This window comes from Microtus oregoni, unplaced genomic scaffold (assembly GCF_018167655.1).
Source record: "Microtus oregoni isolate MIOR12 unplaced genomic scaffold, Mior012 000046F_ref0000063, whole genome shotgun sequence".
Classification (NCBI taxonomy): Eukaryota; Metazoa; Chordata; class Mammalia; order Rodentia; family Cricetidae; genus Microtus; species Microtus oregoni.
Window position 1 is genome coordinate 2,538,630 of NW_024543220.1, and position 25,213 is coordinate 2,563,842.

The 25,213-nt window shown below is 42.1% G+C and overlaps 1 protein-coding gene across 1 annotated transcript in view; it reads left to right on the forward strand.

The window, feature by feature from the left end:
* Mgam (maltase-glucoamylase) overlaps nt 1–25,213 on the forward strand; it is a 142,818-nt gene that overhangs the window by 94,153 nt on the left and 23,452 nt on the right. Inside the window, exons 71-93 of the mRNA XM_041634954.1 lie at nt 1,050–1,199; nt 1,521–1,721; nt 3,679–3,833; nt 5,169–5,337; nt 5,584–5,680; nt 5,986–6,098; nt 7,264–7,389; nt 8,604–8,732; nt 8,983–9,093; nt 9,487–9,549; nt 10,807–10,941; nt 11,401–11,488; nt 12,633–12,771; nt 13,483–13,616; nt 13,747–13,781; nt 13,871–13,987; nt 14,760–14,908; nt 15,447–15,531; nt 17,119–17,175; nt 19,712–19,836; nt 21,805–21,893; nt 23,786–23,829; nt 24,363–24,530. Coding sequence (XP_041490888.1) covers nt 1,050–1,199; nt 1,521–1,721; nt 3,679–3,833; nt 5,169–5,337; nt 5,584–5,680; nt 5,986–6,098; nt 7,264–7,389; nt 8,604–8,732; nt 8,983–9,093; nt 9,487–9,549; nt 10,807–10,941; nt 11,401–11,488; nt 12,633–12,771; nt 13,483–13,616; nt 13,747–13,781; nt 13,871–13,987; nt 14,760–14,908; nt 15,447–15,531; nt 17,119–17,175; nt 19,712–19,836; nt 21,805–21,893; nt 23,786–23,829; nt 24,363–24,530 — 2,679 coding nt within the window. The remainder of the gene's footprint in view (nt 1–1,049; nt 1,200–1,520; nt 1,722–3,678; nt 3,834–5,168; nt 5,338–5,583; nt 5,681–5,985; nt 6,099–7,263; nt 7,390–8,603; nt 8,733–8,982; nt 9,094–9,486; nt 9,550–10,806; nt 10,942–11,400; nt 11,489–12,632; nt 12,772–13,482; nt 13,617–13,746; nt 13,782–13,870; nt 13,988–14,759; nt 14,909–15,446; nt 15,532–17,118; nt 17,176–19,711; nt 19,837–21,804; nt 21,894–23,785; nt 23,830–24,362; nt 24,531–25,213) is intronic.

Sequence of the window (25,213 nt, forward strand, 5' to 3'; positions counted from 1 at the left end):
CTCTCCAAGTTGAATTATTCTTGACAGGCCAGTCAAAGGGTTCAGAAGCTTTGCATAATCAGGTTTAATTCCATGCCTGGCTAAGGTCTCATTCACACTTGGAAGCAGAGAATTTTGAGTCAGAGAAAACTTGTCATATTTGAGAGGATCTCGGGGACCCAATTAAGGAAGTCATATTTAATTCTCTAAGGTCTTGGTAGTGATCCTTCAATCAAGGCCTTATTGGAGGCTGGAGTAGAGGGTGGGGATTGGCGGGACAGGAAAGACAGGGCAGTATTCACTGGAAGGACACTGAGAAAAGGACGGTGACACCTAGAAAGTGACAGAATGCTCCAGATACGTGAGTGCATTAGTCATGCAGGTGCTGTGTAAGAAACTTCAAATAAAAGAAGAACAGGAAAAATTAGAATGGAACGCAGAAGTTGAAAGCAAATGCAGTATATGTAACTTCAAATGTGGGTTTCTGGCCTCGGGACATGATGAGACTGGGGTGTTGTAAATGAAAGTTTATGTAAGGATATGTACTATTCCCCATTCTCACACTTAGCTGATAAATCTTAAACCAAGATAATTGGGAAAACTTGTATAAGATTCCTGAAAAATAAAAACCTACTACAGCCCAAGGCACATGACTCATATCTCCCCATTTCCTAAGCATTCCACACCAAACAGGTCATGATATGGGGAGGTGATGAAAGACAAAAATAGGTTAATTTGGAAAGTGGAGGAGAAAGCCCTTTTGACCGGGGGTTATGTGGACCAGAGAAGGAATAAAATAAAAAGTGTGATCATGGCAGGGTTTTTTCCTATCTCTTTCTACAGTGTAATAGAGACGATTTTGATAGAATACTGGTATTTTCCTTTTGCCAGTATCTCTTACCAATACATACAGCTGTACACTTGCCAACGGTAGTGTGCTCTTTAACTGTGAAAAGCAAGGCCTAAAGATAGATTAAGAATGAGTTTTATACTTAATTTCTGTTAAAAAAAAATAAAGAGGTTCAGATATGAAAGGCCTTTGTCCTGAGGATGAATTTGCTTTCCTTCAGGTTGCCACCATCACAGATATCCGTCTCGAGCTGGGAGAAGCATACATAGTGGAGTGGGACATCAGGAGAGACCAGGAGAAGATAGACTGCTATCCAGATGAGCAGGGTGCTTCTGAGGCCAACTGCAGTGCCCGTGGCTGCATCTGGGAGGTGAGTGTGCTGAGGACGTTCATGGACAGTAGATACCCTTGGAATACAAACTATAATATCATCAGCACAAGAGTGTACCCCCCCCAGATTTATTAAAATCTATGGTAATAAAAAGCTCCTGACGAGCCTTATTTAGATTGAGGAGTGTAATGCAGAAGATGAGATCTTCCTGTGGTCTTGGAGACCTGGAACTTAAATCCATGCTTACTTTCTTATAGGCACGAGTGGATGCTATAATAGCTTTCTCTGTATAAATTGACTTTATAGTCTATTTTGTAACTCCAGATCCCTGATGACTTAGGATATTGACTTTCTTTCCAGGAATCCAGCTCTTCTGGGGTCCCTTATTGCTACTTTGCAGAAGAGCTGTACTCAGTCAGCAATGTTCAGAATGGCCCAAATGAGGCCACAGCCGACATCTCCCTGAAGGCTTCTCGTTCTATCAATGCCTTCCCCTCTACCCCCGTGAATCCTCTAAAAGTGCGAGTGATCTACCATAAGAATGACATGCTGCAGTTTAAGGTAAGCACAGTGTGTGCAGTCAGGTGTGGGCGGGGCCTTTCCAGGTCCATCGCCCTTTGCAATCATGTGTCACAACGTTCAAAAAAAAAAAAACCAGAAAAAAAGAGTTTTAAGTTTTTTTTAGTAAAATACTATGGAGCAAAATTCTAATAAAGAGAGTAACTAGATGACTTGCAGGATAGTGGAACCTCTCCTAACTTTGAATATGTGAATGTCAGTGTGTATAAATAAACTGTTTGGGAGAAGAAAATATGGAGATCAAAGGAGACTCCTAGGAAGGTCGAGCAGTTACAGATGGATGAGTTTGGTGTAGCGGTCAGATGGGAGAAGGGCAACAGAGGGTGTGTTTGAGACCTTGAGATTGTCTTGGTCATTCATATAAACTACACAGGCAATAGGCCTGGGGAATGACTGCCATGTCCGTGGCTCGCAAATGTGTGTGTATGATGGGTGATGATAATGGAAGATCAGAAATGGACCAGATTTGGGATTGATGATATAAGCGGAGGGGTATGATTTTGAACAAAATAATCGGAGACATCTTTGAAATTCTCATGGAAGTGATTTCTTTACCTTCCATGGTTTAATCAAGCAAAGGGACTGGGGGTGAACTCGTTATCCTCTTTGTTGTTTCCTGATTAAACTGGGAGCTGCCCCGAAACAAGGGTTTGTCCTCCACCATGGTGGTGTTGGGATCCCACAGAGAGGCTGCTCTCCAGTGAGCATGGTGCTGGAAGAATACAAGGCTGTGATCAGGGCAGACTGGCTTTGCCTAGACCACTCTTAGAGTCTGAGCTCAGTCTGGACTTGAGTTCTCGGCTTCTGCGGTGATGTTGTTTTCTGTGTCCTCACCAAAGTGGAGTTGGTCGGGTGTGCAGCCTCAGCTCACACTCACTAACCATGAAGCTGTGCGCTGGTTCTCTCCGCCATACACATGTGTTTCTGGGCCACTTAACACTCTGGGTCTTCGTCTGTGTTGTTTCTTTACCAGAATCACTTGCTCTCAGTTTGTGCTGGGGTTTTTTGATGCTTAACTTTAAAGATTCAGCCTGTATTTCTTCTATGAAACCATCTCGCTGTTCCTTCCCTGCAATGGCAAAGCCTTTCTGCCGAGGTCATGTCAGCTCGCATCCCCCAGGAGTGCTGAATTCTTCTTTCCTAGTTCCCATGAATTCCTGAGCTTTCGTGACACTAACCTTGGCTTGTTCAGATGCTGTCCCCACTATTTACTATAGTATCAGTAGTAGTATGTGGATCCTAAATTTATTTAACTTTATTTTATTTTCAACAGGGTATTTTTAATCAGAGAAACTTTGATGTTTTTCCCCAATTTCAAAATTGTCAGGTCTCCCTATACTCACACATCCACACACAGAACATGTGCTTGGAAATAACATACCAATTTCAGAAGGAAATTTTTTATGTTAAAAGCAGTGTTGAAACGGACAAATGAATTTTCTAGAACACATAATACTGGGACCTAACCCAGATCAACCTATTTACCAGCACCTTGCTCTCTGCTATGTTGGTTAAATCCTGCATTGTGAGGTAAAATAAGACCAAACAAACAGCCTCTAGACTCTGTCAAACATGCTGAGTGTGCTGCGGTATTTATTTCTAGAATACAATTCTTGTCTACAGTGCTCTATTGAACTGACAGCTGACCATGAATATTTGTACTATTGATGTCATGTTTTGACATATTTACATGATATGGATTGATCAATTCAATATACATATGATATCTGGTGTTTCAAGTCCCTAATATTTTGTGAGGTAGAAAATTTAACATTTAAAATTTAACTAATGAGTTATTTTGAATAATATTCTTAGATTTGTAACTATATTGTTAATTGTGCAATGTTGTTAATCATGATTTCTGTCAGCTTGCTAGGGAAACATCATAGTGTATTTGCCATATTTTTGTATTTACATAAAATGATTTCCTCTGGCCTAGATCTTTGATCCCAACAACAAACGGTATGAAGTTCCAGTGCCTCTGAACATCCCTGCTGTTCCAGAAAGCACCAATGAAGGCCGTCTCTATGATGTCTCCATTAAAGAGAATCCATTTGGGATTGAAATTCGCAGGAAGAGTACAGGCACTGTAATGTGAGTGGGCCCTGGTATGACTCAGGGTTCCTGCTTTCCTAAACATTGCTCACCAGGCCCATTGTCCTGATGACACTTGGCTCAAAGCATCAGCCTGCCGACGTTCACATCCATGATGTAGTAATTATGTCCTATGGCTGTGATAAAAAGCCATTGCCAAGACAACTTATTAAAGAGTTTATTTAACTTTATGGCATCAGAGAGTTCAAGTCCATGATGTTGAGGTGGATGTAGGCAGCAGGCAGGGCAACAGGAACAGGTGGAAGATCACATGTTGAACTACAAACAGGAAACAGAAAGAAAACTAGGAATTGTGTGAGGTTGTGAACTTCAAAACCTGTCCCCACTGACATACTTCCTGTATGAAAGCCACAGCTCCCAATAGTCCCCAAATACTGCCCAAATGAGGACCAAGTACTGAAATACCTGCGACTATGAGGGATAGCTCCTCTAGCCACCTCATGAGGAAGTGCTTTCTGTTCATAGAGGAAATATTTAATACTCTGAGAGTGATACTAAGGCAGTTGCAGGTTCATAGGAATTATTGAGCAAGTACTTAATTAACTCTTTCTTTGAATTAGGTTCCCATATGGTGCTGTGGTCATAGACAGATGTGCTATTTCTTCCATTAAACAAAGTTAAATTATACTACCAAGAGAAACTTGATTATTATTATCAGATTATTTTCAAACTTAGATACCAAAATCTGAGTTTGTGTCTCTGAGAAAGAGGTGATTTTGGAAATGGAACCAATATAAGGAGAGGTCCTGCAGGAAGTTCTGGAAAAAGGAACATCTGTGAAAGAATGAAATTAAGTCATGAGCTTGAGGGTATTTATCGTTTACAATAGATGTTCCCCTGAGGTAATGGCTAGGATGGATGTGGAGACAAAGCAGGCCTGGGAGATGGGATTTAGAACAGGAAGAGCCCTGCAGGGTCCTCAGATGCTCTCAGGACAGATGAGTGTGCATGTGGGCAGGGGTGTGAGCTGGTGTGAGGTGCTCATATCGCAGCCCTGGATACATGGAGGAAGTGGGCATCAGGGATCAGGAGCAGAAGGCACAGTGAGTTTGGAGTGGTAAGGTGAAAAAAGTCACTGGATCTGAGACTGTGGACAGCAGTAAAGGGAAGCAAAGATACAGAGCAGGAGAACTGATGGGGACTTGGGCCTTAGCCATGGTGACTGTTTAACCACTAACTTTCTAGTTTTGTTTGAGAGAGACTCCAGTACAGATGGTTTGTGAAAATGGAGGGCCCTGTTGTTCTCACAAAGGCAGCTGCTGTAAACCACTAGAAGCTGATTTTGTTTTGCAAATGTCTCTTCTCCTTCTGCAGCTGGGACTCTGGGCTCCTTGGCTTCACCTTCAATAACATGTTCATCCGCATCTCCACCCGCCTGCCCTCCACATACATCTATGGCTTTGGGGAAACTGAGCACCCAACTTTCAAGATAGACTTGAACTGGCACACGTGGGGCATGTTTTCCAGGGATCAGCCCCCAGGGGTAAGGACAGGGTGTTTGGGTCTGGGTTCTGTCCTTTCCATCAACACTGTGTGTCATGTGTTTCTTTTTTGCAGACTCCATGTGATTACTACCTTCTACTGCTAGGCAGATGGGCACATTTTTAAGCTCTACTTTCTACTCCTGTTCTTAACAGAGGAAGCTTGACACAACGTAGCAATCAAGTTTCTGTTGAGTTTCTTTCCAAAGGACCCAGTCTCCTAACCTCTTTTTCCCTGTATCTCTCAGTACAAGATGAACTCCTATGGTGTCCACCCTTACTACATGGGGCTGGAGGAGGATGGCAATGCCTATGGAGTCTTCCTGCTGAACAGCAACGCCATGGGTAGGATGAACCTGTGTCCCTTATTGTATGCTGACAGTTTTTGAATTGCTTTATTTAGTGAAAAATTTATAGTCTTTTGGATTGGTTTTTCCTTTTATTGACCCTTTGTATTTTAATTATATATAATTTATGCAACTTTTATTTGTAATGCAGCTAGTGAGAGCTTTCATTAACTTCTGCAATTCTTTCTGCACATACTCCAGAATATCTGCTTTCAGTGTGTTACAGTTGAAGAGAGAGAAGGTCAGGATGCCAGGGTTAATATGAAGGGTTTCATCATGATGTCTTTTTTTGTGTGTTTTCAGATGTGACATTCCAGCCCCTGCCTGCCCTAACATACAGAACCACAGGGGGCATTCTGGACTTCTTTGTGTTCTTGGGCCCAACTCCAGAGCTTGTCACTCAGCAATACACAGAGGTAGGAAGGAATGCATTTATGAAATATATGTGTTTGTATTTCTGTTTGTATCTTTGTGTGTACATACACTCATAATGTATTCCAGTCCTACTATGTAGGATTGCCTAGAATATACAATGTAACTGTCATTTGGTTCCTGAATTTTGCGATCTCTTTCAGGACAAGTTATAATATGAAATATTAGAGAATGCATATAATTCTATAAGTATTTAAATTATGTTTTCTCCAGTTGTGGCAATATAGCACAATATTTTTGGTAACTACTGGTGGGTCTAGTGTGGTTGAGAGCTACAGTGGTAGTGATCTTGATGTTGTGGGGAGGGAGGGTATTGAATGTAATGGTAGCACTATTGGTAAATGTGATTTTGAGGATGGTGACCGTTATGGTGATAATGTTAGAGGGGAAAACAGGACATGAATTGATGATGAAAGTGACAGCACTGGAGTTGATATTGGGAGCTGAGAGAGTAAGGTCCTGACAGTGATGGTGGTGGTTGATATGATGATGTCATGGTAGTAGTGCTATTGGTAAGGGTGCTTATGATTATGATGGCAGTGGGAGTTATCATGATGACATATATTACATCACGACATTGTCACAGTGGTTACAGTGTGTTGATAGAGACAATATCTGTACCTGCGGTACTGGTGGTGGGAGTCATGGTCACAGGGAATGATGATATTGTTGGTGCCAACATCAACAAACATGTATGAAATATCTATTGCATATATTACTTAATGCATGAAGAAAGTGTCACACATACTAAGTTTCTCAGTCAAATTCACATTAAAAAGCTCCCAGTATTAGCTCTGATTTGCAGGTAAAAGAACAAACACAGAAATGTCACACAACTGCCCAGGTTCACAGTCAGCAAGAGCTAGAGACTGTATTCTTACATTAGCTATTTCCCTCTTTGTTGTGTATTTTTAGATTCTAAATTATATGTCTAGTAATATGAATAACATCAGGTTTCGAGAATTCCTGAAAAGTGTGCTCTGGGAAGCTGCAGGCTTTCTGTAGTGTGTCCCCGGAGCTCCACACACCCTTACAGTTACTCTCTGCATTTGAATTTGGTGTCTAATTTGGTTAAAATATTCTGACTTCATATCCAACTTCCATCCAGTTTCTCCTCTAACAGTCCAATACTCTCTGTCTGTTTCCTAGTTGATTGGTCGGCCTGTGATGGTACCTTACTGGTCCCTGGGATTCCAGCTGTGTCGCTATGGATATGAGAATGATGCTGAGATCGCTAACCTGTATGATGAGATGGTGGCTAAGCGGATCCCGTATGTACGTACATCTGCTGAGAATTTGTTTGTCAGATTTAAGTGTTTTTTTAATGACACAGTGTGCTTTTTCATGTCATATCACACTGAGCCTAAACCATTCATAGTTTCTGGGGAGATCACTGTCCTCAAAACAATGGTGGCTTAGACTAACAAAGAGAAACTGGTTCATAGGTACTGTCTCCTGTACCAGGCTTTCCTTTGCTTTTTGACTGACTTTAAGGTAGTTAATTATGCTGTTCTTACTGATATGCTAATAAAACACCACTCCAAAACTAGTTTTGCTTAGTTAAGGAAACTTAGCCCAAACTCAACGAGTCCATCCTTCGTGAGGATTGCTTAGTTTGGTCCAGCATAGCACAATGCTCCCTGATCCTGACCTCTCACTGGCTTCATGCTAGGAGCTTGTATTGAGTTTGGAGTGGAATCACATAACAAAACAGCCACATTCACTTCAAAACCAGAGGTCTGATAATCAGAAATTATTTTGTGAGCCTTTGTGTTTGTCAAGAACGTATTGTTATGTGTTTCATTAATGCAAAGCACTGTGTAACATAGTGTTTTCCAACTTTTGGAGCCAAAGGGGCCTTCCACAGGGATTGTCTGAGACCATTAGAAAACACTGATATTTGCATTATAATCCACGACAGTAGCAGAAGTATAGTCATGAAATAGCAATGTAAATAATTTTATGATTGTGGCTCACACATCGTAAAGAACTGTCTTAAAGTATCCCAACATTAGGAAGGTTCAAAAGCACTGTTGTAATAGAGAATCTCAATGAGAGCATGGTATTTGATCACCTCCAACACTGGTCCTCTACAGTGAGCACTGTTTTGACATGAATATTTTATAGTAAAACTATGATTTATAATATATTAAGACTGGATGTTTGACATTGTTTTCTGTGTAAAATCATCACTGATTTCAGGACACATTCATAGAGAAAGTCGAAGCACATTTTCCTATAGTGTTTTTGTTTATTTATTTTTACAACAGCCTTTACAGACAGGCTTTGGTACTCATCTTACACTTTGTTGATGTCGAGATGAATTTTTTTTGTTTGTTTCTGAAGTAAATAAAAACATCAGTTGAATATCCCAATGTACAAAGCTACAGTGTGGCATACATAGGGGTGGACTAGCTGGGCACAGGCTGCAGGAACTGCTGGAGCCTGAACTCTCCAGCCAGCAGCCACTCTTTCCTGTGTCCTTCCAGGACGTGCAGTACTCAGACATCGACTACATGGAGAGGCAGCTGGACTTCACCCTCAGCCCCAAGTTCTCTGGGTTTCCAGACCTGATCAATCGCATGAAGGAAGCTGGGATGCGGGTCATCCTCATTCTGGTTAGTTCATTGTGAATGTGTATGCTGTGCTTGGGACAATGGATGGGACTGTGTGGGGATTGCTTAGAATGTCTGTCCTTTCCAGTTCTTGGAAAGAAACAGAAGTCAGTTTCTGTAAGTGTATTTCATGGCAGTCACAGAAACTCTATAATGAAATTTCCACTGGGAGTTTCCATTTTCTATCCTGTCTTTTTTTTTCTTCAATCATCTTCTGTCTTAGTTTTCCACCTGCCTTGTGCTCTGATTTCAGGACCCAGCCATTTCTGGCAATGAGACGCAGCCCTACCCTGCCTTCGAAAGGGGTATAGAGAAGAACGTCTTCATCCGATATCCCAATGATGGAGACATTGTCTGGGGAAAGGTATGAGCTCTGTGTTGATCCAGCCAGACTCACACAGGGCCAGAGCCACTGTTAGCAGTCTGTGGAAATGTTGATTTTGGGGCCTGTTATGTGTGGTATTTAAAGTTGTGATTTTCTTTCTTTCTTTCTTTCTTTCTTTCTTTCTTTCTTTCTTCCTGTGTGTGTCTCTCTTTCTTTCTTTCTTTCTTTCTTTCTTTCTTTCTTTAATTTTTACTTTCTTTTTTTCCAGCTAATACCTGCTGATCTACTTAAGCACTTTGTAGAATCTATTTTCCTTTTGGGAAATCCTCTCTGGCAACTATTAGCCTTAGATCCTTGGCTTATGGTTTCCTAAGAAATTAATTGTATAAACATTTGTTCAGGACATGTCTGTTAAGTCTCTCCTCTCCATAGGTCTGGCCTGATTACCCTGGTGTTGAAGTGAACTCCTCTCTAGACTGGGATGATCAACTGGAGGTAAAAGGCACTTTGTGAATGCTGGATGTGGTCAGGGTTTCCAGGAAGAGGCAGCCATGTCTAGGACATTAGATGTGTCTGCACAGAGGACAGGGACATGTGAGAAAGAACCACGTAGGAGCCATGCTCCTCCTGTAATTCTGAGACCCATTATTTTATGGTTATTTATGTTTTACTTCAAGTTGTGATGTTGGCATTATTGACCATAAGGTTTAAGATACAATGTGTTCAATTTCCCTGCCCATAGTTTCCTATGTCACAATGGCAATTTAATGTGGTCAGTTCCTGAGGGCTATGAACTCAGAACTGTATGCTGGTCCTGACAGTTTTCAGCCTTTGTCCTCAGTTATGGGATCCTTTTCTCCATGTATGTTTGTGTTCACACACAGGTTGCTCCATGTCCACACGTTACTCCGGCATCACCCTTCCATCCTGCACTGGGCCTCTCGACTTTCCTTTTCCGTTCAGTTGTAGTCTCGTATTCTTAATTTGCTTCCTTCTGAGAACAGGCTTTTCCATCTAATGACCAAGTAGCCTAGGTTTCTGCCCTATGTTCTTCTCTTCTTCATTTGCTTCTGTGTCTTGCATGAATAAATTCGTTGACACTACTAGCAGAAGAAGCATCAGACCCTCCTCTTCCTAAGATGTTTATCCAAAGCACTGAGTCAGCCTGTTTATCTTTCTGAGTTTTCTGATAAACCTGTGAGCAGTGTGTACACTGTTGGGAGGTAACTGCTCTTGGTCTTCAGTTTTTGCTGGACCTTTAACTCTTCCTTAACAATGGTCATAATGAGGGACTGGAATTGTACCAGTGTGTGCTGTCAGGAAGTCCTAGTGTATGGGAAATGTGTGATGGGAGAACTGATGATGAAGCTGGCTTATATGTGGTTTGTAAGGGACAGGTGAGATCTAGAAACCCTGTTAGATTCAAGAATATATCAGCTAAGGCATCATTCTAGACACAAGCACAGAGTTTTCAATTTAGGATTTAACCATACAAATCCCAGGATCCCCTGAGCACTCCATTCCATACAATGTAGCTGATTTCCAAATTTTGGGAAGGTATATTATTTATGCTTTTGATCTTTACTCTTAAATCTTTTTCTACAAAGTCAAGTATGTTTTATTACATAGGTTCTATTCAGACAATCACTCCACAACTGTAGAGATATAAGAATTCATTCAGTTCTTAGTATGTGCCTCCTTCCTGTACGAGATATTCATTTACAATAGATTGATTATATTTTAATTTGACAGCAATACCGAGCTTATGTGGCCTTCCCAGACTTTTTCCGTAATTCAACTGCTGAGTGGTGGAAGAAAGAGATTCAAGAACTCCATTCAAACACAGATAATCCAGGAAAGAGCTTGAAGTTTGATGGCCTGTGGATTGTAAGTGTTTATGGACCTGTCTATGCATACATGAGTATGGGTGTGTTTGTGTGTATATGTGCTGTTTTTAGCATGTGGATCCATGACATTGGGCAAGGTGATAATAATTTCTAGTAAAAGGTTTCAGATCTAGCAAAGTGCTGATCATCGAATCCAACTTAGGATTGTCCTCAGCATGGTACATGGGAACCTGTCTGAAGTTCCTGATGTGAAACTTCCACAACAGTTAGTGGGAATTCCTTAAACCATTGTTTTTCCTAATGGAAAAAATGAAATAATATAGCCAGTCATGTTGTAGTTATTTGTTATTTCTAGCCTGTGCTTTTCCAGTGTTCGCGATTCCCCTCTGTGCAACATCTATAGGAATGCTAGATATTGAATGTGTGACCCCTTCTTTGTTCCTACATTGAGAGAACTTAACTGTCTTTAAAAAATAACCCATAATCTCACTATTTTTAGGATATGAATGAACCTTCCAGCTTTGTGAATGGGGCAGTTCCTTCCGGCTGCAGGGATACTACTCTGAACCGCCCTCCCTACATGCCACGTAAGGACCGTGGGATCTTTTCACTTGATGTGCAGTGGATGGAAGAAAGATGAGCTTAGCATCCTGGGGTTTCCCTGACCATCAAAGACACCTCCTCACCATTATTGTGGTTTAATAGGGTCTATGTGAAAAGTACATCATATTATCCAACTGGGAACATTTTTTGAATTTGTCCAGAAATCACTCAGCTGTGATAATGTCTCTGTGGTGTGATGACTTACAGAATTTCTTTTTCCACCAACATGTATGGTGAAGTGGATTCCCCTTTTCATAGAGCTGGTAGACTTTAGAGTCATGCACGTTTATAGCTTAGTTCCATGTACTATGTCCTTTCTGAGATGTGTCACCTTCCAGACATATTACAAAATCAATGTATTCTAAAGTATAACAGACACACAACACTATCCATTCACAGAAATATGATAATAAAGATATGAAATAACTTCTGTATTAAAAGGCTTTGGGACTGGAAGGGTGGATCAGCAGTTAAGAGTGTTGCTATCCTAACAGAGAACTCACGACAGGAGACTCAAAACCACTGGTAACTCCAACTCTAGAGTACTGGATACCTTCTTCTGTTTTTCTGGTTGCTGCAAGCAGTCTCTCTCTCTCCCTCTCTCTCTCTCTCTCCCCCTCTCTCTCTCCCTCTCTCTCCCTCTCTATCTCTCTCTCTCTCTCCCTCTCTCTCTCCCCCTCTCTCTCCCTCTCTCTCCCTCTCCCCTGTCCCTCCTTTACTCCCTCTTTCTCCCTCTCTCTCCCTCTCCCCCTCCCTCCTTTTCTCCCTCACTCCCTCTCCCTCTCTCTCCCTCCCCCTCTCCTTCCCCTCCCCCCTCTCTCTGTCTCTCTCTCTCTCTCTCTCACACACACACACACAATTAGAAATAACTCTCTTAAGGAAACCTGTACAAGAACCTGCCCCATAGTGGGTACTTGGAAACTGGTATCTCTTGTCCAACTTCTATTTGCTTTAGTGAAGTTGAAAATGCCTTCAGTGACTTTGCTACTCAGAGAAGTTGCTTGTTCTTATGCTCATGGGAAAAGGAGTGGGATCCAGGAAGAGGTCTTTAGTCTTAGTATCTTCTAAAAAGAAGTCAAGAATTAAGGGTCAAGGCTGATCTTCACTGAAGTTTCATTATTTCCTCAGATTTGGAAGCCAGGGACAGGGGTCTTAGCAGCAAGACCCTGTGCATGGAGAGCGAGCAGATCCTTCCAGATGGCTCCCCAGTGCGGCACTATGATGTGCACAACCTGTATGGGTGGTCCCAGACCAGACCCACCTACGAGTGAGTGATCCTCTGCTTTCTCCAGTTGGTACTACTTTTGTGATGGGTGTTGGAGCTTCTCTACTTTTGCATTTATTTTCACTCCCCAGGGGTAGATATAATGTAATTTTAATAACCATGTAACAGTTTTTATTTGTTAACCAACCTCTCCAGAATCATGGAGCCAGCCTTGTGAGGAAATCAGTAGTCCTCTTGAGCATACCCACAGGCACCCTAGTTTTTCTGCAGTGTTTCTAGTACCGTGATACCATTAAAGGATAACTGATGGCTGCAAACCTCGCTCCTTTACATTGAAAATGAGACATCTTTTTAGCTGTTTTTTTTTTTTTGACTACTCATGATGGGCACTAAGTTGGTATTTTCTTGAAGTAGCTAGGTCTGCTCACTATGTGAGATAAAAGAAAAATAATCTTCAAATACAGAATGTCTGGGTAAATAAACAGTCAGATTCTGTGACTCTTTACTGTTTGGGAACAAACCAATGGGTCATCACATAGAGAGATACTTGAAAACAGCTGTGTAAAGGTTTTACCACCACCGTTATCCATGTTAACCACCCAGACCTCCTCTAAAGGGTCATTTCTATATTTCTTCAAGTCATTCAAGAGAGATTTGTCATGATGTCCTAAGAGCAAGGGCTCTGGGGAAGAACATCTGTTGACTTCCTTTCCCTGTCCTGCCTTTAATCTTCCTCCTTGTTTGCCCAACCAGAGCTGTGCAGGAGGTGACAGGACAGAGAGGGATCGTCATCACCCGCTCCACATTCCCCACTTCTGGACGATGGGCAGGACACTGGCTGGGAGATAACACAGCTGCCTGGGACCAGCTGAAGAAATCCATCATTGGTGTGTGGGTTGTTCCCAGGGCCCTCTGCTGCCTGTGGGTGGACTGGGGAGTGAGTAGGATCCTTGGTGTAAGGGGAGGAGGAGGCAGAGAATGATGCCTGTCATGACCCTGTTGCATCTCTCCTTGCAGGCATGATGGAGTTCAGTCTCTTTGGCATCTCCTATGTAAGTGCTCTTGCATGCTCCTCCCCCCTATGAAGATGGCAGCATCCTCAGAAAGCACCAAGAGCTGACTTTGTTCCTTGTTGTTTCAGACCGGAGCAGACATCTGTGGGTTCTTTCAAGATGCTGAGTATGAGATGTGCGTTCGCTGGATGCAGCTGGGTGCCTTTTACCCCTTCTCCAGGAACCACAACACCATTGGGACCAAGGTGGGATGTCAGCTTTCTCACTGATGGAGGAAGGCCATTGGTTAAAAAAATAAAGAAACTGCTTGGCTGGCCCTTATAGGTTAGAACACAGGTGGGTGGAGAAAACAGAACAGAATGCTGGGAGGAAGAGGAAGTGAGCTCAGACTCGACAGCTCTCCTCTGGGGAGCAGACGTCTCAGAAGAGGTGCCATGCCCCGCTCCCGGGCAGACACACGCGATGAAGCTCCGACCCAGGATGGACGTAGGGTGCTGGGGATGCAGCTCCGCCACTCGCATTACTACAGAATGGCACCCAACATGGGGCTCGAACCCACAACCCTGAGATTAAGAGTCTCATGCTCTACCAACTGAGCTAGCCAGGGTGCTGGGGATGCAGCTCCGCCACTCGTATTACAACACCTCACCTCTATTATGTCACTGGAAATGCTCCCTCAGCTGTTGACAGCAATCCTGCTGCCTGTGTTTCCTGAGGCTTATTCAGCATCATTGTTCCTTGTCCTGTAAACTGTAGTCTTCAATTATTATTTTGATGACTTTTTCTTTAGGGACTATTTTATACTATATTTCATGAAGATTGTCTTATGATATTTTTCTGTTAGAATTTTGCTGATATTTACCAGTTAATTAAGAATATTCTAGTAGTCCTATTCATCATTTTCTACAGTTTATGTTGTCTTAGATATATGATATGCAGTTCAAATAGGCCTTAAGTGACCTTGTATTATTTAGATGTCTCTGGTGGACTTTGAACACTTTTCTTCTGCTGCTTTAGAGACAAGACCCTGTTGCCTGGAATTCAACCTTTGAGGACATTTCCAGAAGTGTGCTAGAGACCAGATACACCCTGTTGCCGTATCTCTACACCTTGATGTACAAGGCCCACATGGAGGGCAACACAGTTGTGAGGCCTCTTCTCCACGAGTGAGTGTTGAGGTGGATTTCTGATGAACGGTGGGAAATGCATTTAACCTGTAAGGTGGGAATACTGTCATGGTAGGGAACATACATTATCAGTTCTTTCCTGTTCTGCTTGCCACAAGTCTTGAATGAAAATTCCCCTATTTAATTAAAAAAAAATTAGAAAAGACCCAACATTCCATAGCATTATTTTGTTCATGTCACCTCCTTATTTTTAGTTTTTTATATATTTCTACACCATCATTTGTTTCAGGTCACCTCCATGAGCATTTCAGTAAAGATTTTAAGAGCAAAAAACACTTTTGCATTGAAATGTGTGATGATAAAAATGCTTTGTCCACAAGCACATTTCTGGACAGTTTTGGAAGCATGACATGTAGGAATGTGTGGGGAGTTTAATCCCCATCATCTTGTGCAGAGATTGCAGGGGACAGAGGACACATAGGAGCTCTAATATGGGTCTTAACTCAATCATTTCTTCAGGGCAGTAAGCCCAAACCCTCTTTGTATCTGATCGTGACACCTTCAATTCCCTTTGTAGGTTTGTGTCAGACAGTAAGACCTGGAATATAGACAGACAGTTCCTCCTGGGTCCAGCCTTCCTGGTCAGCCCTGTGCTGGAGCCCGTAAGTATGAAGACCTCAGAGAATTGGAGGGTCTCAATTGGTAGACTGAGGGAATATGGAGAAGGGAGTCTGATATGAGGCAGATCTGGAGACAGGGTTTCTTATTCTACATTCATCTCTTATGGTCCTTCAGCATAGGATTCTGTGTCCTGGGTTTTCTACACCCAAATCCTCCTTTATATTATCCCAGTAATTCCAGTTCACAGAAATGTCAAGGCAAAAATAGCTTTATAGTTTAATTGATTTTTTTTATTGAAAAAAAATTTCTGCCTCCACCCTGCCTCCCACTTCCCTTCTCCTCCCTCCACTCTTCTCCCCCTCCCCCACTTCTTTCCCCCTCCCTCTCCAATCCAAAGAGCAGTCAGGGTTCCCTGCCCTGTGGGAAGTCCAAGGTCCTCCCCCCTCAATCCAGGTCTAGGAAGGTGAGCATCCAAACACACTAGGCTCCCACACAGCCAGTACATGCAGTAGTATCAAAACCCAGTGCCATTGTCCTTGGCTTCTCATCAGCCCTCATTGTCCGCCATGTTCAGAGAGTCCGGTTATCCCATGCTTTTTCAGTCCCCACTGTCTCGGTGGGTGCACCCCTCGCAGTCCTGACTTCCTTGCTCATGTCCTCCCTCCTTCTGCTCCTCATTGGGACCTTGGGAGCTCAGTCCGGTGCTCTAATATGGGTCTCTGTCTCTATCTCCATCCATTGCCAGATGAAGGTTCTATGGTGATATGCAAGATATTCATCAGTATGGCTATAGGATAGGGCCATTTCAGGTTCCCTCTCCTCAGCTGCCCAAGGAACTAACTGGGGACATCTCCCTGGACACCTGTGAGCCCCCCTAGAGTCAAATCTCTTGCCAATGCTAAGATGGCTCCCTTAATTAGGATATATACTTCCCTGCTCCCATATCCACCCTTCCTTTATCCCAACCATCCCATTCCCCCAAGCTCCCCTCATCCTCCCCTTCTCACTTTTCTCTCCCCATTTCCCCTTTCCCCCATCCCACCTCACCCCTGAACATATGATTCTTTTCATTGGTTAAAATGAAATGTATAGGGTCAGGTGTGGGAAGTAGTATAAAGATTCTTTATAGCCTCTTTATAGTTATTCTTAACTGAAATGTTCAAAGTGCTTGCAGCAGTGTGCGTCACTTTGTGGCAGCTGGTAGCTAGCTCTTTGTTCCCTTCTGTATGTGTGTGTATGTCTTTGTCCCTAGATGAACACTTAACTAAACACAGAAGCTAATTAAATCATCTTCAAATTTTTTTGAACCTGCAAACATTTTTTTTTCTTCTCTATATCTAACCTTGGGTAAGTGTGTTTAGAGAAAGGATTGGTAAGGTTTCAAGCAGGAGTTTGTCATTTCTTTAAAGTCTTGTTTCCTAAAGGGCCTTAGTGAAGGTACTGGTTTTTCTTAGGCAGTTTACACCCTTGGAAACTCGGGAAGAAAGCAGGGGTTCTCATCCTTGGTGATCTTTAGGAAGTTGAGGCACACGTATCCCAAGTCCAGCTCTGTTCTTTTAGGCAAGGGTACATTGTAGGCTGCCTACTCTGTCTCCAAATGCCCACAGCTGGTCTGTGTTTAATTTCAGAATGTTCGAAGCATCAGCGTGTATTTCCCCACAGCCCTCTGGTATGACTACTATACGGTAAGTTCCCTAAATATTCATACAACCCGGCGGCATTAGGGTTCACAGTCTCTGGGTATGACAGACTCAGACACTGGGAATCGCCTGCTGTGCTCTAGCAGGGGTCACTGGATCCTTGACAGCTGCATTCTCACTTCCTGTCCCGATCAGACAAGCCCCAGCTACTCCTTTAGAGAAGTGCTGTGAGGTGACATGCAGGTCCGGTGCCTGGTGTGTTGTGACCGCGCCTCTCCTTACGTCACCACTAGCCATGCAGTGAAAACCTTGACGGGCCATTTTCTGATGGTGAAGACATTGACGGGTCTTTTCCGGACACCAGGAAGCACTTAAGGGAGTAGGGTTCGATTGTGTTTGTGTGAGCGCGCCCTCACAGGCACCCTTTCCCCTCTGTATTTAAGTGTCTGCTGTTTTCACACAGATGCTAAAGAATTGTTCCCTGTGATTAGCTAAGACAGTGAGAGACAGTGCTGTCAATGAAAAGCAAAGACCTTACTCCAAAAGAATGTGAAGTCATTTATTCAAGGCCGAGTATGACTGACTCTGGCCTGGGATCAAGGATCCAAGTTGCCCCAAATGGCATGCTGCACTGTGGAAGCAGATACGTGAACTTTTGTAGTCACATAGCAACAGAAAGCCGTAAGTCAGTATAGCTATCAAATTAATTGTGATCCTAGTGCGAGAGAGACAGAGAAAGAGGATCCAGCCTGTCTAGCCAATCAGCAGCTCCAGGTTCGGTGACAGACCTTGTCTAAAAATAAGCAAACAAATAAACAAGGTGGAGAGAATGATGATGGGAGCGATCTGGCCTGTGTGTGTGTGCGTGTGTGCATGCGTGTGTGTGTGTGTGCTTGTGTGTGCACATGCATACACATACAGAGACAGGCACTAATGTGCATGTACATGTTTCTATACAACCATGTCCACATATGAAGACATACGCATACAAACTCACACAGAGACACATGCACTCAAACGCACCCACCCTAATGCACATGTACACATTCATACACAGCAGTGGTTCTCAACTTGTGGGTAGCGATCCCCTTGGGGTCAAATGACCCTTTCATAGGATCACGTATCAGATATCCTGTATAACAGATATTTATGTTATGATTCATAAAAGTAGCTAAATTATAGTTATGAAGTAGTAATAAAAATAATTTTAGAGTTGAGGGCCACCACAAATGAGGAATTATATTAAAGGGTCACAGCATTAGGAAGGTTGGTATACAGCCATGTATGGGTATGCACACACACAAACATGTATATACAACACATACACACACATTCTGTTGGATAACATCACAGAAAAGAAGGTTCTAACCTAATTGTTAATAGTATCTGCACTGTCAGACATACATTAGAGGTGAAAGGAGCAGCAAACACATGCCCTCATTCCTAACTCAGAAGTTACCTTCAATTGACAGCCATTTTCAAATGAAAAATTAGTTTTCTTCAAGGGAGACCCACTGGGAAAACAAATTACTCTTAAGAGCAGGTTGCATTCCTCCATGCAGTAGATAGCCAACAGAAAACAAACTCCACAGCATATCTGAAGGTTCTGTGTCTCACAATGTCATATTAGTTTTTTCATTTTAATTTTTCATTTTTACTTATATATGTATGTATGTATGTTTGTTTGTTTGTTTGTACATTACATTACATTACCATACAGATTTAGAGTATATATTATGGCTTCTGATTTTTGTGTTCTTATGGAATTCCTGAGTGTGTGAAAGAGTGTTACTCTTCCATCTATAACTGTTTCTTGCACCTTTTCTTGAACTCTTCCTTTTGTGTGTTTTGTCTTATTCCACTTTGCTTGTTTTTGCTTTATCCCATCATATTATATTATTATTTTTTAGATGACTTTTTCCCCTAAGGATAGAAAGGGGGTAGATCTAGTTAGGAGGGGAGGTAGGGAGGAACTGGGAGGAGTAGAGAGATAAGAAACCTTAATCAGGATATATTGTATGAAAAATCTATTTTTGATAAAAGAAACAATGTAAAAAAGTGCAATATGAAGCCCTGCTGTAGTTGGGAAAATGTGGAAGAATTGTAGGTTATGACTCAGATGAGTGCACATTGTTTACAGGAAGCCAGCGAAGATATTAAATATAAAACAGAATCTCAGTTCAAGATATGTAAATGAGTCTGCTCATATTGATCATTGCAATGAAACATATATCAAAGGTGTTAGGAGCTTGGCAGGGTGGGAGGAAGAACAGCAGATCTGTAGTCAACAAGAAATAAATGCAGATATTGTCCTGTGTCATCTCCAAGTACTCTGTGTTTTAGCAGCAGGTTGTAGGGTGAGGGTATTTGGGATTTATATGTGATCCTACCCAGGCCAGGGACTCTCCTGGAAACCTAGAGAGGCACAGCCAGACTTCATACAGGTGAATGAACACGGTATGAGAGCGGGTGTGGGATGAACGGCGATGACCTGACAGCAGGTTTAGGGATGCAGGTGGGATGTGCTGCTCAGGGAGGAATGTGCACATCCACTCATCATTTCTCCTCCTTTGGACACTAGGGTGAAGCTATCAATTCAACAGGAGAGTGGAGGACCTTACCAGCCCCTCTTGAGCACATCAATCTTCACATCCGTGGAGGCTACATCCTGCCTTGGCAACAGCCTGCTCTGAACACTCACTTAAGGTGCATAAGAAGTGTGTGGCTCTGGTTTACACATCTCTGAACTCATTCTGCTGTCATGAGAGTCACGGATCTCTCTAGTATCAGCCTTAAGGCCAAAAGCCATATAATTGAGCTTACATTCTTTAGGTTTGGTATTTTGTCCGCTTCCTCCAGCAGGCTTCTGTTGACCCCAAGATGCTGACACAATAGGCACAGCGTGGAGAGGGGATACTTGGTCTCTGTGTTCATTGTTGTTGTCAGGGGTCTCTATACTCTGTTCTTGGGGTTGCTGCAATCTCTACCCTAAGTTCTCTTGACAGAGAACAGACCCTTGCTGGACTTGGAAAGACTTTCCTCCTGGTCTCCTTCCTCACCTTAGTTTTGAGGGTAAATTGACAGTTGGGGTAGTCAGCATCCCTGGCTTTCCCCGGGCTATAGACATTTTCACATTGTAAGTCTCATGACTTGAGAAAATCCAATTCTGAGCAATCTCGCTCGGTACTCTCTGCTACCTGACTTGGCCCGGTTACGTATCCATACCTGTCTGTTCTTGCTTCACACTGTATCTGATCTAGATTTGGGTTCCATTCACTATGCTCCTACAAACCCAGTTTCCTGTTTCTTATCAATAATTGAGCAGTTTTCTTCCTTTTTAATTAATCCCTGGACTTTAACAACACAAGCTCAAGTCTCTCCCACTCTTCCCTAATTCCTGACTTTTTCTCATCTTTGTTTATACAGTTATAATTCTATCTCTACAGAAGAGTTACTTGTTGCCATCCTCATAGGCTTCAACATTTAGCCCCAATAGACAGGGATTTTTCACGGGGCTTAAAACCTGCCTTGAACCTCCCTCACTTTCTTAGTATTTCAACTTACAGACTTTGATGAAAGCGTGACTAAATCTAACCACCGTTTTCCCTCCTCTCTTCCCCTCAATCAAATAACTCCAGTTTTGGGTCGCTTTGTAGACTGATAACAAATTTCTGCTTCAAATATTAAAATTATGTTGCTTTCTAACTCAACGTCTGAACCCCTTTAAGAATGGGATGCCCATAGTCTATCAAAATGTGATTCCAAGTTGACTTTGATCACCTCTATCTTTTTCTCTTTTTTTAAATTTATTTATTTATTAAAGATTTCTGTCTCTTCCCCGCCACCGCCTCCCATTTTCCTCCCCCTCCCCCCATCAAGTCCCCCTCCCTTGTCAGCCCAAAGAGCAATCAGGGTTCCCTGCCCTGTGGGAAGTCCAAGGACTACCCACCTCCATCCAGGTCTAGTAAGGTGAGCATCCAAACTGCCTAGGCTCCCACAAAGCCAGTACGAGCAGTAGACTCAAAAACCCATTGTCATTGTTCTTGAGTTCTCAGTAGTCCTCATTCACCTCTATCTTTTTCAATGTGTTAAGAGTAGAGCTGACTTTCCATGCCCCAATGATGCTGTTGCCCCAGCACAGTCAGTTGACCTTGAGTTTCTATTACACTTGGCCTAAGGACCAAGGTGTGGAACACACTAGCTAGGCAAGTAAGTGCTTTCCCACTGTGTGATCTCAGCACATCCCTATTCCATTTACCTTCAGTTTTCTAACTATTCATTTCTCATCATTGACACATATAGTTTGTAAGTTAATTCAAATCACTGAGATTCTTTTCCTGGAGTAGGATATCTAAAATGCCCTGGGTTGTAGCACCATTGTCTAAAATTTTTTCCTCTCTAAAACCCTACATTGTGACTAGAATTGCAGTTTTAATGGTAACTACAACAGCAGTTTGAAAGTTGCAAGGGTTAAATGTTTGCACTTTTTATAGATGTTTAACGCACTTTATCTTATAATAATTTATAAGATACACACTTCTCCTTCTGCCCCTAAAGCAAAGGAGTCACTTGTGACTGACTCATTTCGTTCTCAGTTGAAATTTGGTGCAAATATTTGTCAAAATTCGTTGAGCCATAAAAACTAGTTCCTTGTGTAAATCTTGTTCCCCACAGCCGGAAGAACCCTCTTGGCCTTCTCATTGCCCTGGATGAAAACAAAGAAGCAAGAGGAGAGCTATTCTGGGATGATGGGCAGTCAAAGGGTGAGTGCTGCGAGAGGGCATGGCCATGGGAGGACAGAGTGTCTGACTCTGTCCCTTCACCCTGATGGATATTCGGCTGTGCCTGAGATCTTACCTGGCATCTCAGAGCATCCTCCCAGAGAAAACATCGGCTGCTCTTTGTACCAGTCAGAGGCCATGAGAGATGAACCCCAAATGCAGGGAGAACAAGTTTACCTCCACCCCCTCTCAATGCTTCTGTTGCCTAGGCTCTCACTTTTATTAACAGACTCTCAAGGAACAGAGTTCTATAATTGGTGCTTTATTCATCTGCCGTGAAGTATAGATGACTCCCAAACCCTGGAGAATAAACGTTGCTGATGTGAGAGTCATACTCATGCCAGTATGAGGCAATGAGCACACACATTCCTGGCATCTGTGCTTCAAGCTGCACTGTACTACATATCAGTCGCTGTACAGAAATGAAGCTGTGGCCATAGCTTAGGAAATAGATACCCAGGGAATGCCTAGGGAAAACATCTAGAAAGATCTTTGCAGGGTTATAGCAGTGAGGAAAAAGCAAAGCAATGGCTTAGACTTGTATAGATTGTTCATAATTTTGTCATTTTCAAGATACAGTTTTAAATATCTTAGTTTTATGTAAAAATAATGAATTGACAAAGATTGAATGGATTTGAGGTCTTCAACATATTCATTGTTTACTGAGTACCATCAATATGATCAAGAGTGAAGACATCCATTGTCAGTCATACTGTACATTATCTCCCTAGAATATGCTCTTAGAACTCAATGTCTCTCCCACTGAACAACTTCTGTACTCCCCTGCCCCTCGGCAACTGCAGTTCCATGCATTGCTTTTTTAAAACTGTACATATAAATGTGGCGGCTGAGTGCTTCTCTTTGTGTCTAGCTTCCCTCACTTATATGTGTCTTAGGCTCATGCAAGGTCACATGCTGTATTTCCATGTTCTCACTGAGGGCTCTGTGGTGTGCATGTTCTGCCATTTCTTTTCTCGCCATCTCCTCATGGATGTCTAGGTACTCTCCACATCTTCACTATTGTGAAATGTGAGCTAGACTTCAAGCTAAGCAATGAGCACAAGTATCCTAGGAAAACAAAAGGGAAAATAGTCTTTGATTTTGATCATTATAGACAGTCAGTGATAGGCCCTACATAAACCTTGACATCTGTATGGAAAAAGGAAACATTGATAGTTTGCAAAGGCAACCTACAGAGTAGGAAAAAATGGTGCAAATTATGTATTTGACAAAAAAGTCAATGTGAATATATAAAAAATACTCTTAAAACTGACAGCAAGTGAATACACCGTGTGATTTTTAAACTAGGAAAACTGTTTCAATAGATGTTTTCTTCATAGAGGACAGCCATACAGAAACACGTATAGCCAACAGGTACTGGAAAAAATGCTGAGCACTAGCAATAAGTTCAGGTTTAAATAAAACATTATAATCAGGTATCATCCTACATATTTTGGTATGAAATAATTAACTGTAACAAGTGTTACTGCAGGTGCAGGAACCCAAGGGAACTATCAGCAGCCTTTGGTAGAAATGTAAGTTGGTCTAGCCAGTGTACAAAAAAGTTCTTCAAAAAGTTAAAAAGAAAATGACTTTATGATACAATCACCTCACTTCTGCACACACACATATGTGTGTCTATGAAATGAGCTTTCCAAAGAGAATCTGCACTTCATGTTCATTGCGGCGTTACTGCCACCAGGGAAGACACACAAACAGCCTGGATGCACGGATGGATAAATGAATGAAGAGGTGGTGTTACTAGATATGCTCCTTTGATTTTCAAAATCAGCTGTCAACTTTAAGCATAGGAGATAAAATGTGGCCTTCTGCAGTGACCAGGCCAGTCTGACTCATCTCTCTTTTGTTTTCAGATCTCACAACCAATAAAGTTCTATGTAAATTTTCAATCACTAAGGTAAGTAGACTATTTTTAATAATATTTTATCTGACCATTAGAATGTATATTTGTGTGACTACATTTTCAGGATTACCTATGGATGAACACATCACCATTTTTAACTTAATTCCCAATAATTCATCATTTGTGTTATTGAAAGGAAGTAATAATATTCATAAATCAAAGCAAGTCATATTTTTAATAGAGTTATCTTATACAGCTAATGTTTTTATTTTCATTTTTTTTCACCTAAACATTCATTAGTAGAAAAGGCTCAGAGGCTTTCATAGAAGCTGAACATCTGGTCTAGGATGGGGCATCTGGTCTAGGATGGGACATCTGGTGTAGGATGGGGCATCTGGCTTAGGATGGGGTAACTGGTGTAGGATGGGGCATCTGGCTTAGGCTAAGTCATCTGGTCTAGTATGGGGCATCTGGTCTAGGATGGGGTAACGGTCTAGGTTGGGGCATCTGGCTTAGCATGGGGCATTTGAAGACCTAGAGAACCTCAGCCCATTCATTTGTGCATAATTCTGCTTGATGTATTTCAGAACCGCTTGGACGTGACTGCTGTAGAATCAACCTATGAGGACCCTGATAAATTAGCATTTCAGGAGATTAAAATTTTTGGAACACAGGTGCTTCACAATGTTATTGTGAAACACAATGGTGTCATAAGCCAGATGTCTCCTCAGGTCACTTATGATCCTAACATGAAGGTAAGTCTATGTTTCTTTGAGACTTTTCAGATTGGCATGATGCTGATTCTTCTTGCCAAAGTCGCTAGGGTTCTCAAAGGATGACAGCACCTCTGAGCCTGGTGGGAAGGTCAGACTAGGGGGAGATATGATGACTTTTGGGAGATCACCTGAGCTGGAATGAGTAAAGGCAAGGGTGAGTGGGGCAAGGGTGATAAGGGCAAATGGTTTCATTAGGTTTTGTGTTTTTGTCTCTCAAGCCTCCTGCTTCTTACTAACTTTATTATCATATGGAGACACATTATATATATATATATATATATATATATATATATATATATATATATATTATACACAAAAACAAGCAGACATTTATTTGTGTTATATATATATACACACACACACACACATACTACACACATGCACACATGCACACATGTACACAAACACACATGCACACTTACAAATCACATACACAGGAAAGGAAGTAGGGGCCACGTCAGACTTCTGGGGATCTGAGAGCTATGGCCAGTGCTGAGGCCTAATGAGCTAGTTTTTTAAAAATATATTTTAAGTTTTAACTTTGTTGAGATTCTTTCTTCCCATGCTTTCTTCAGTATTGAGACTCTCATTCCAACACACAAACACATTCTCATGGCATATTTAAGGTAAAGAATTTGAAGATCTTACCCAAACACTTGTTC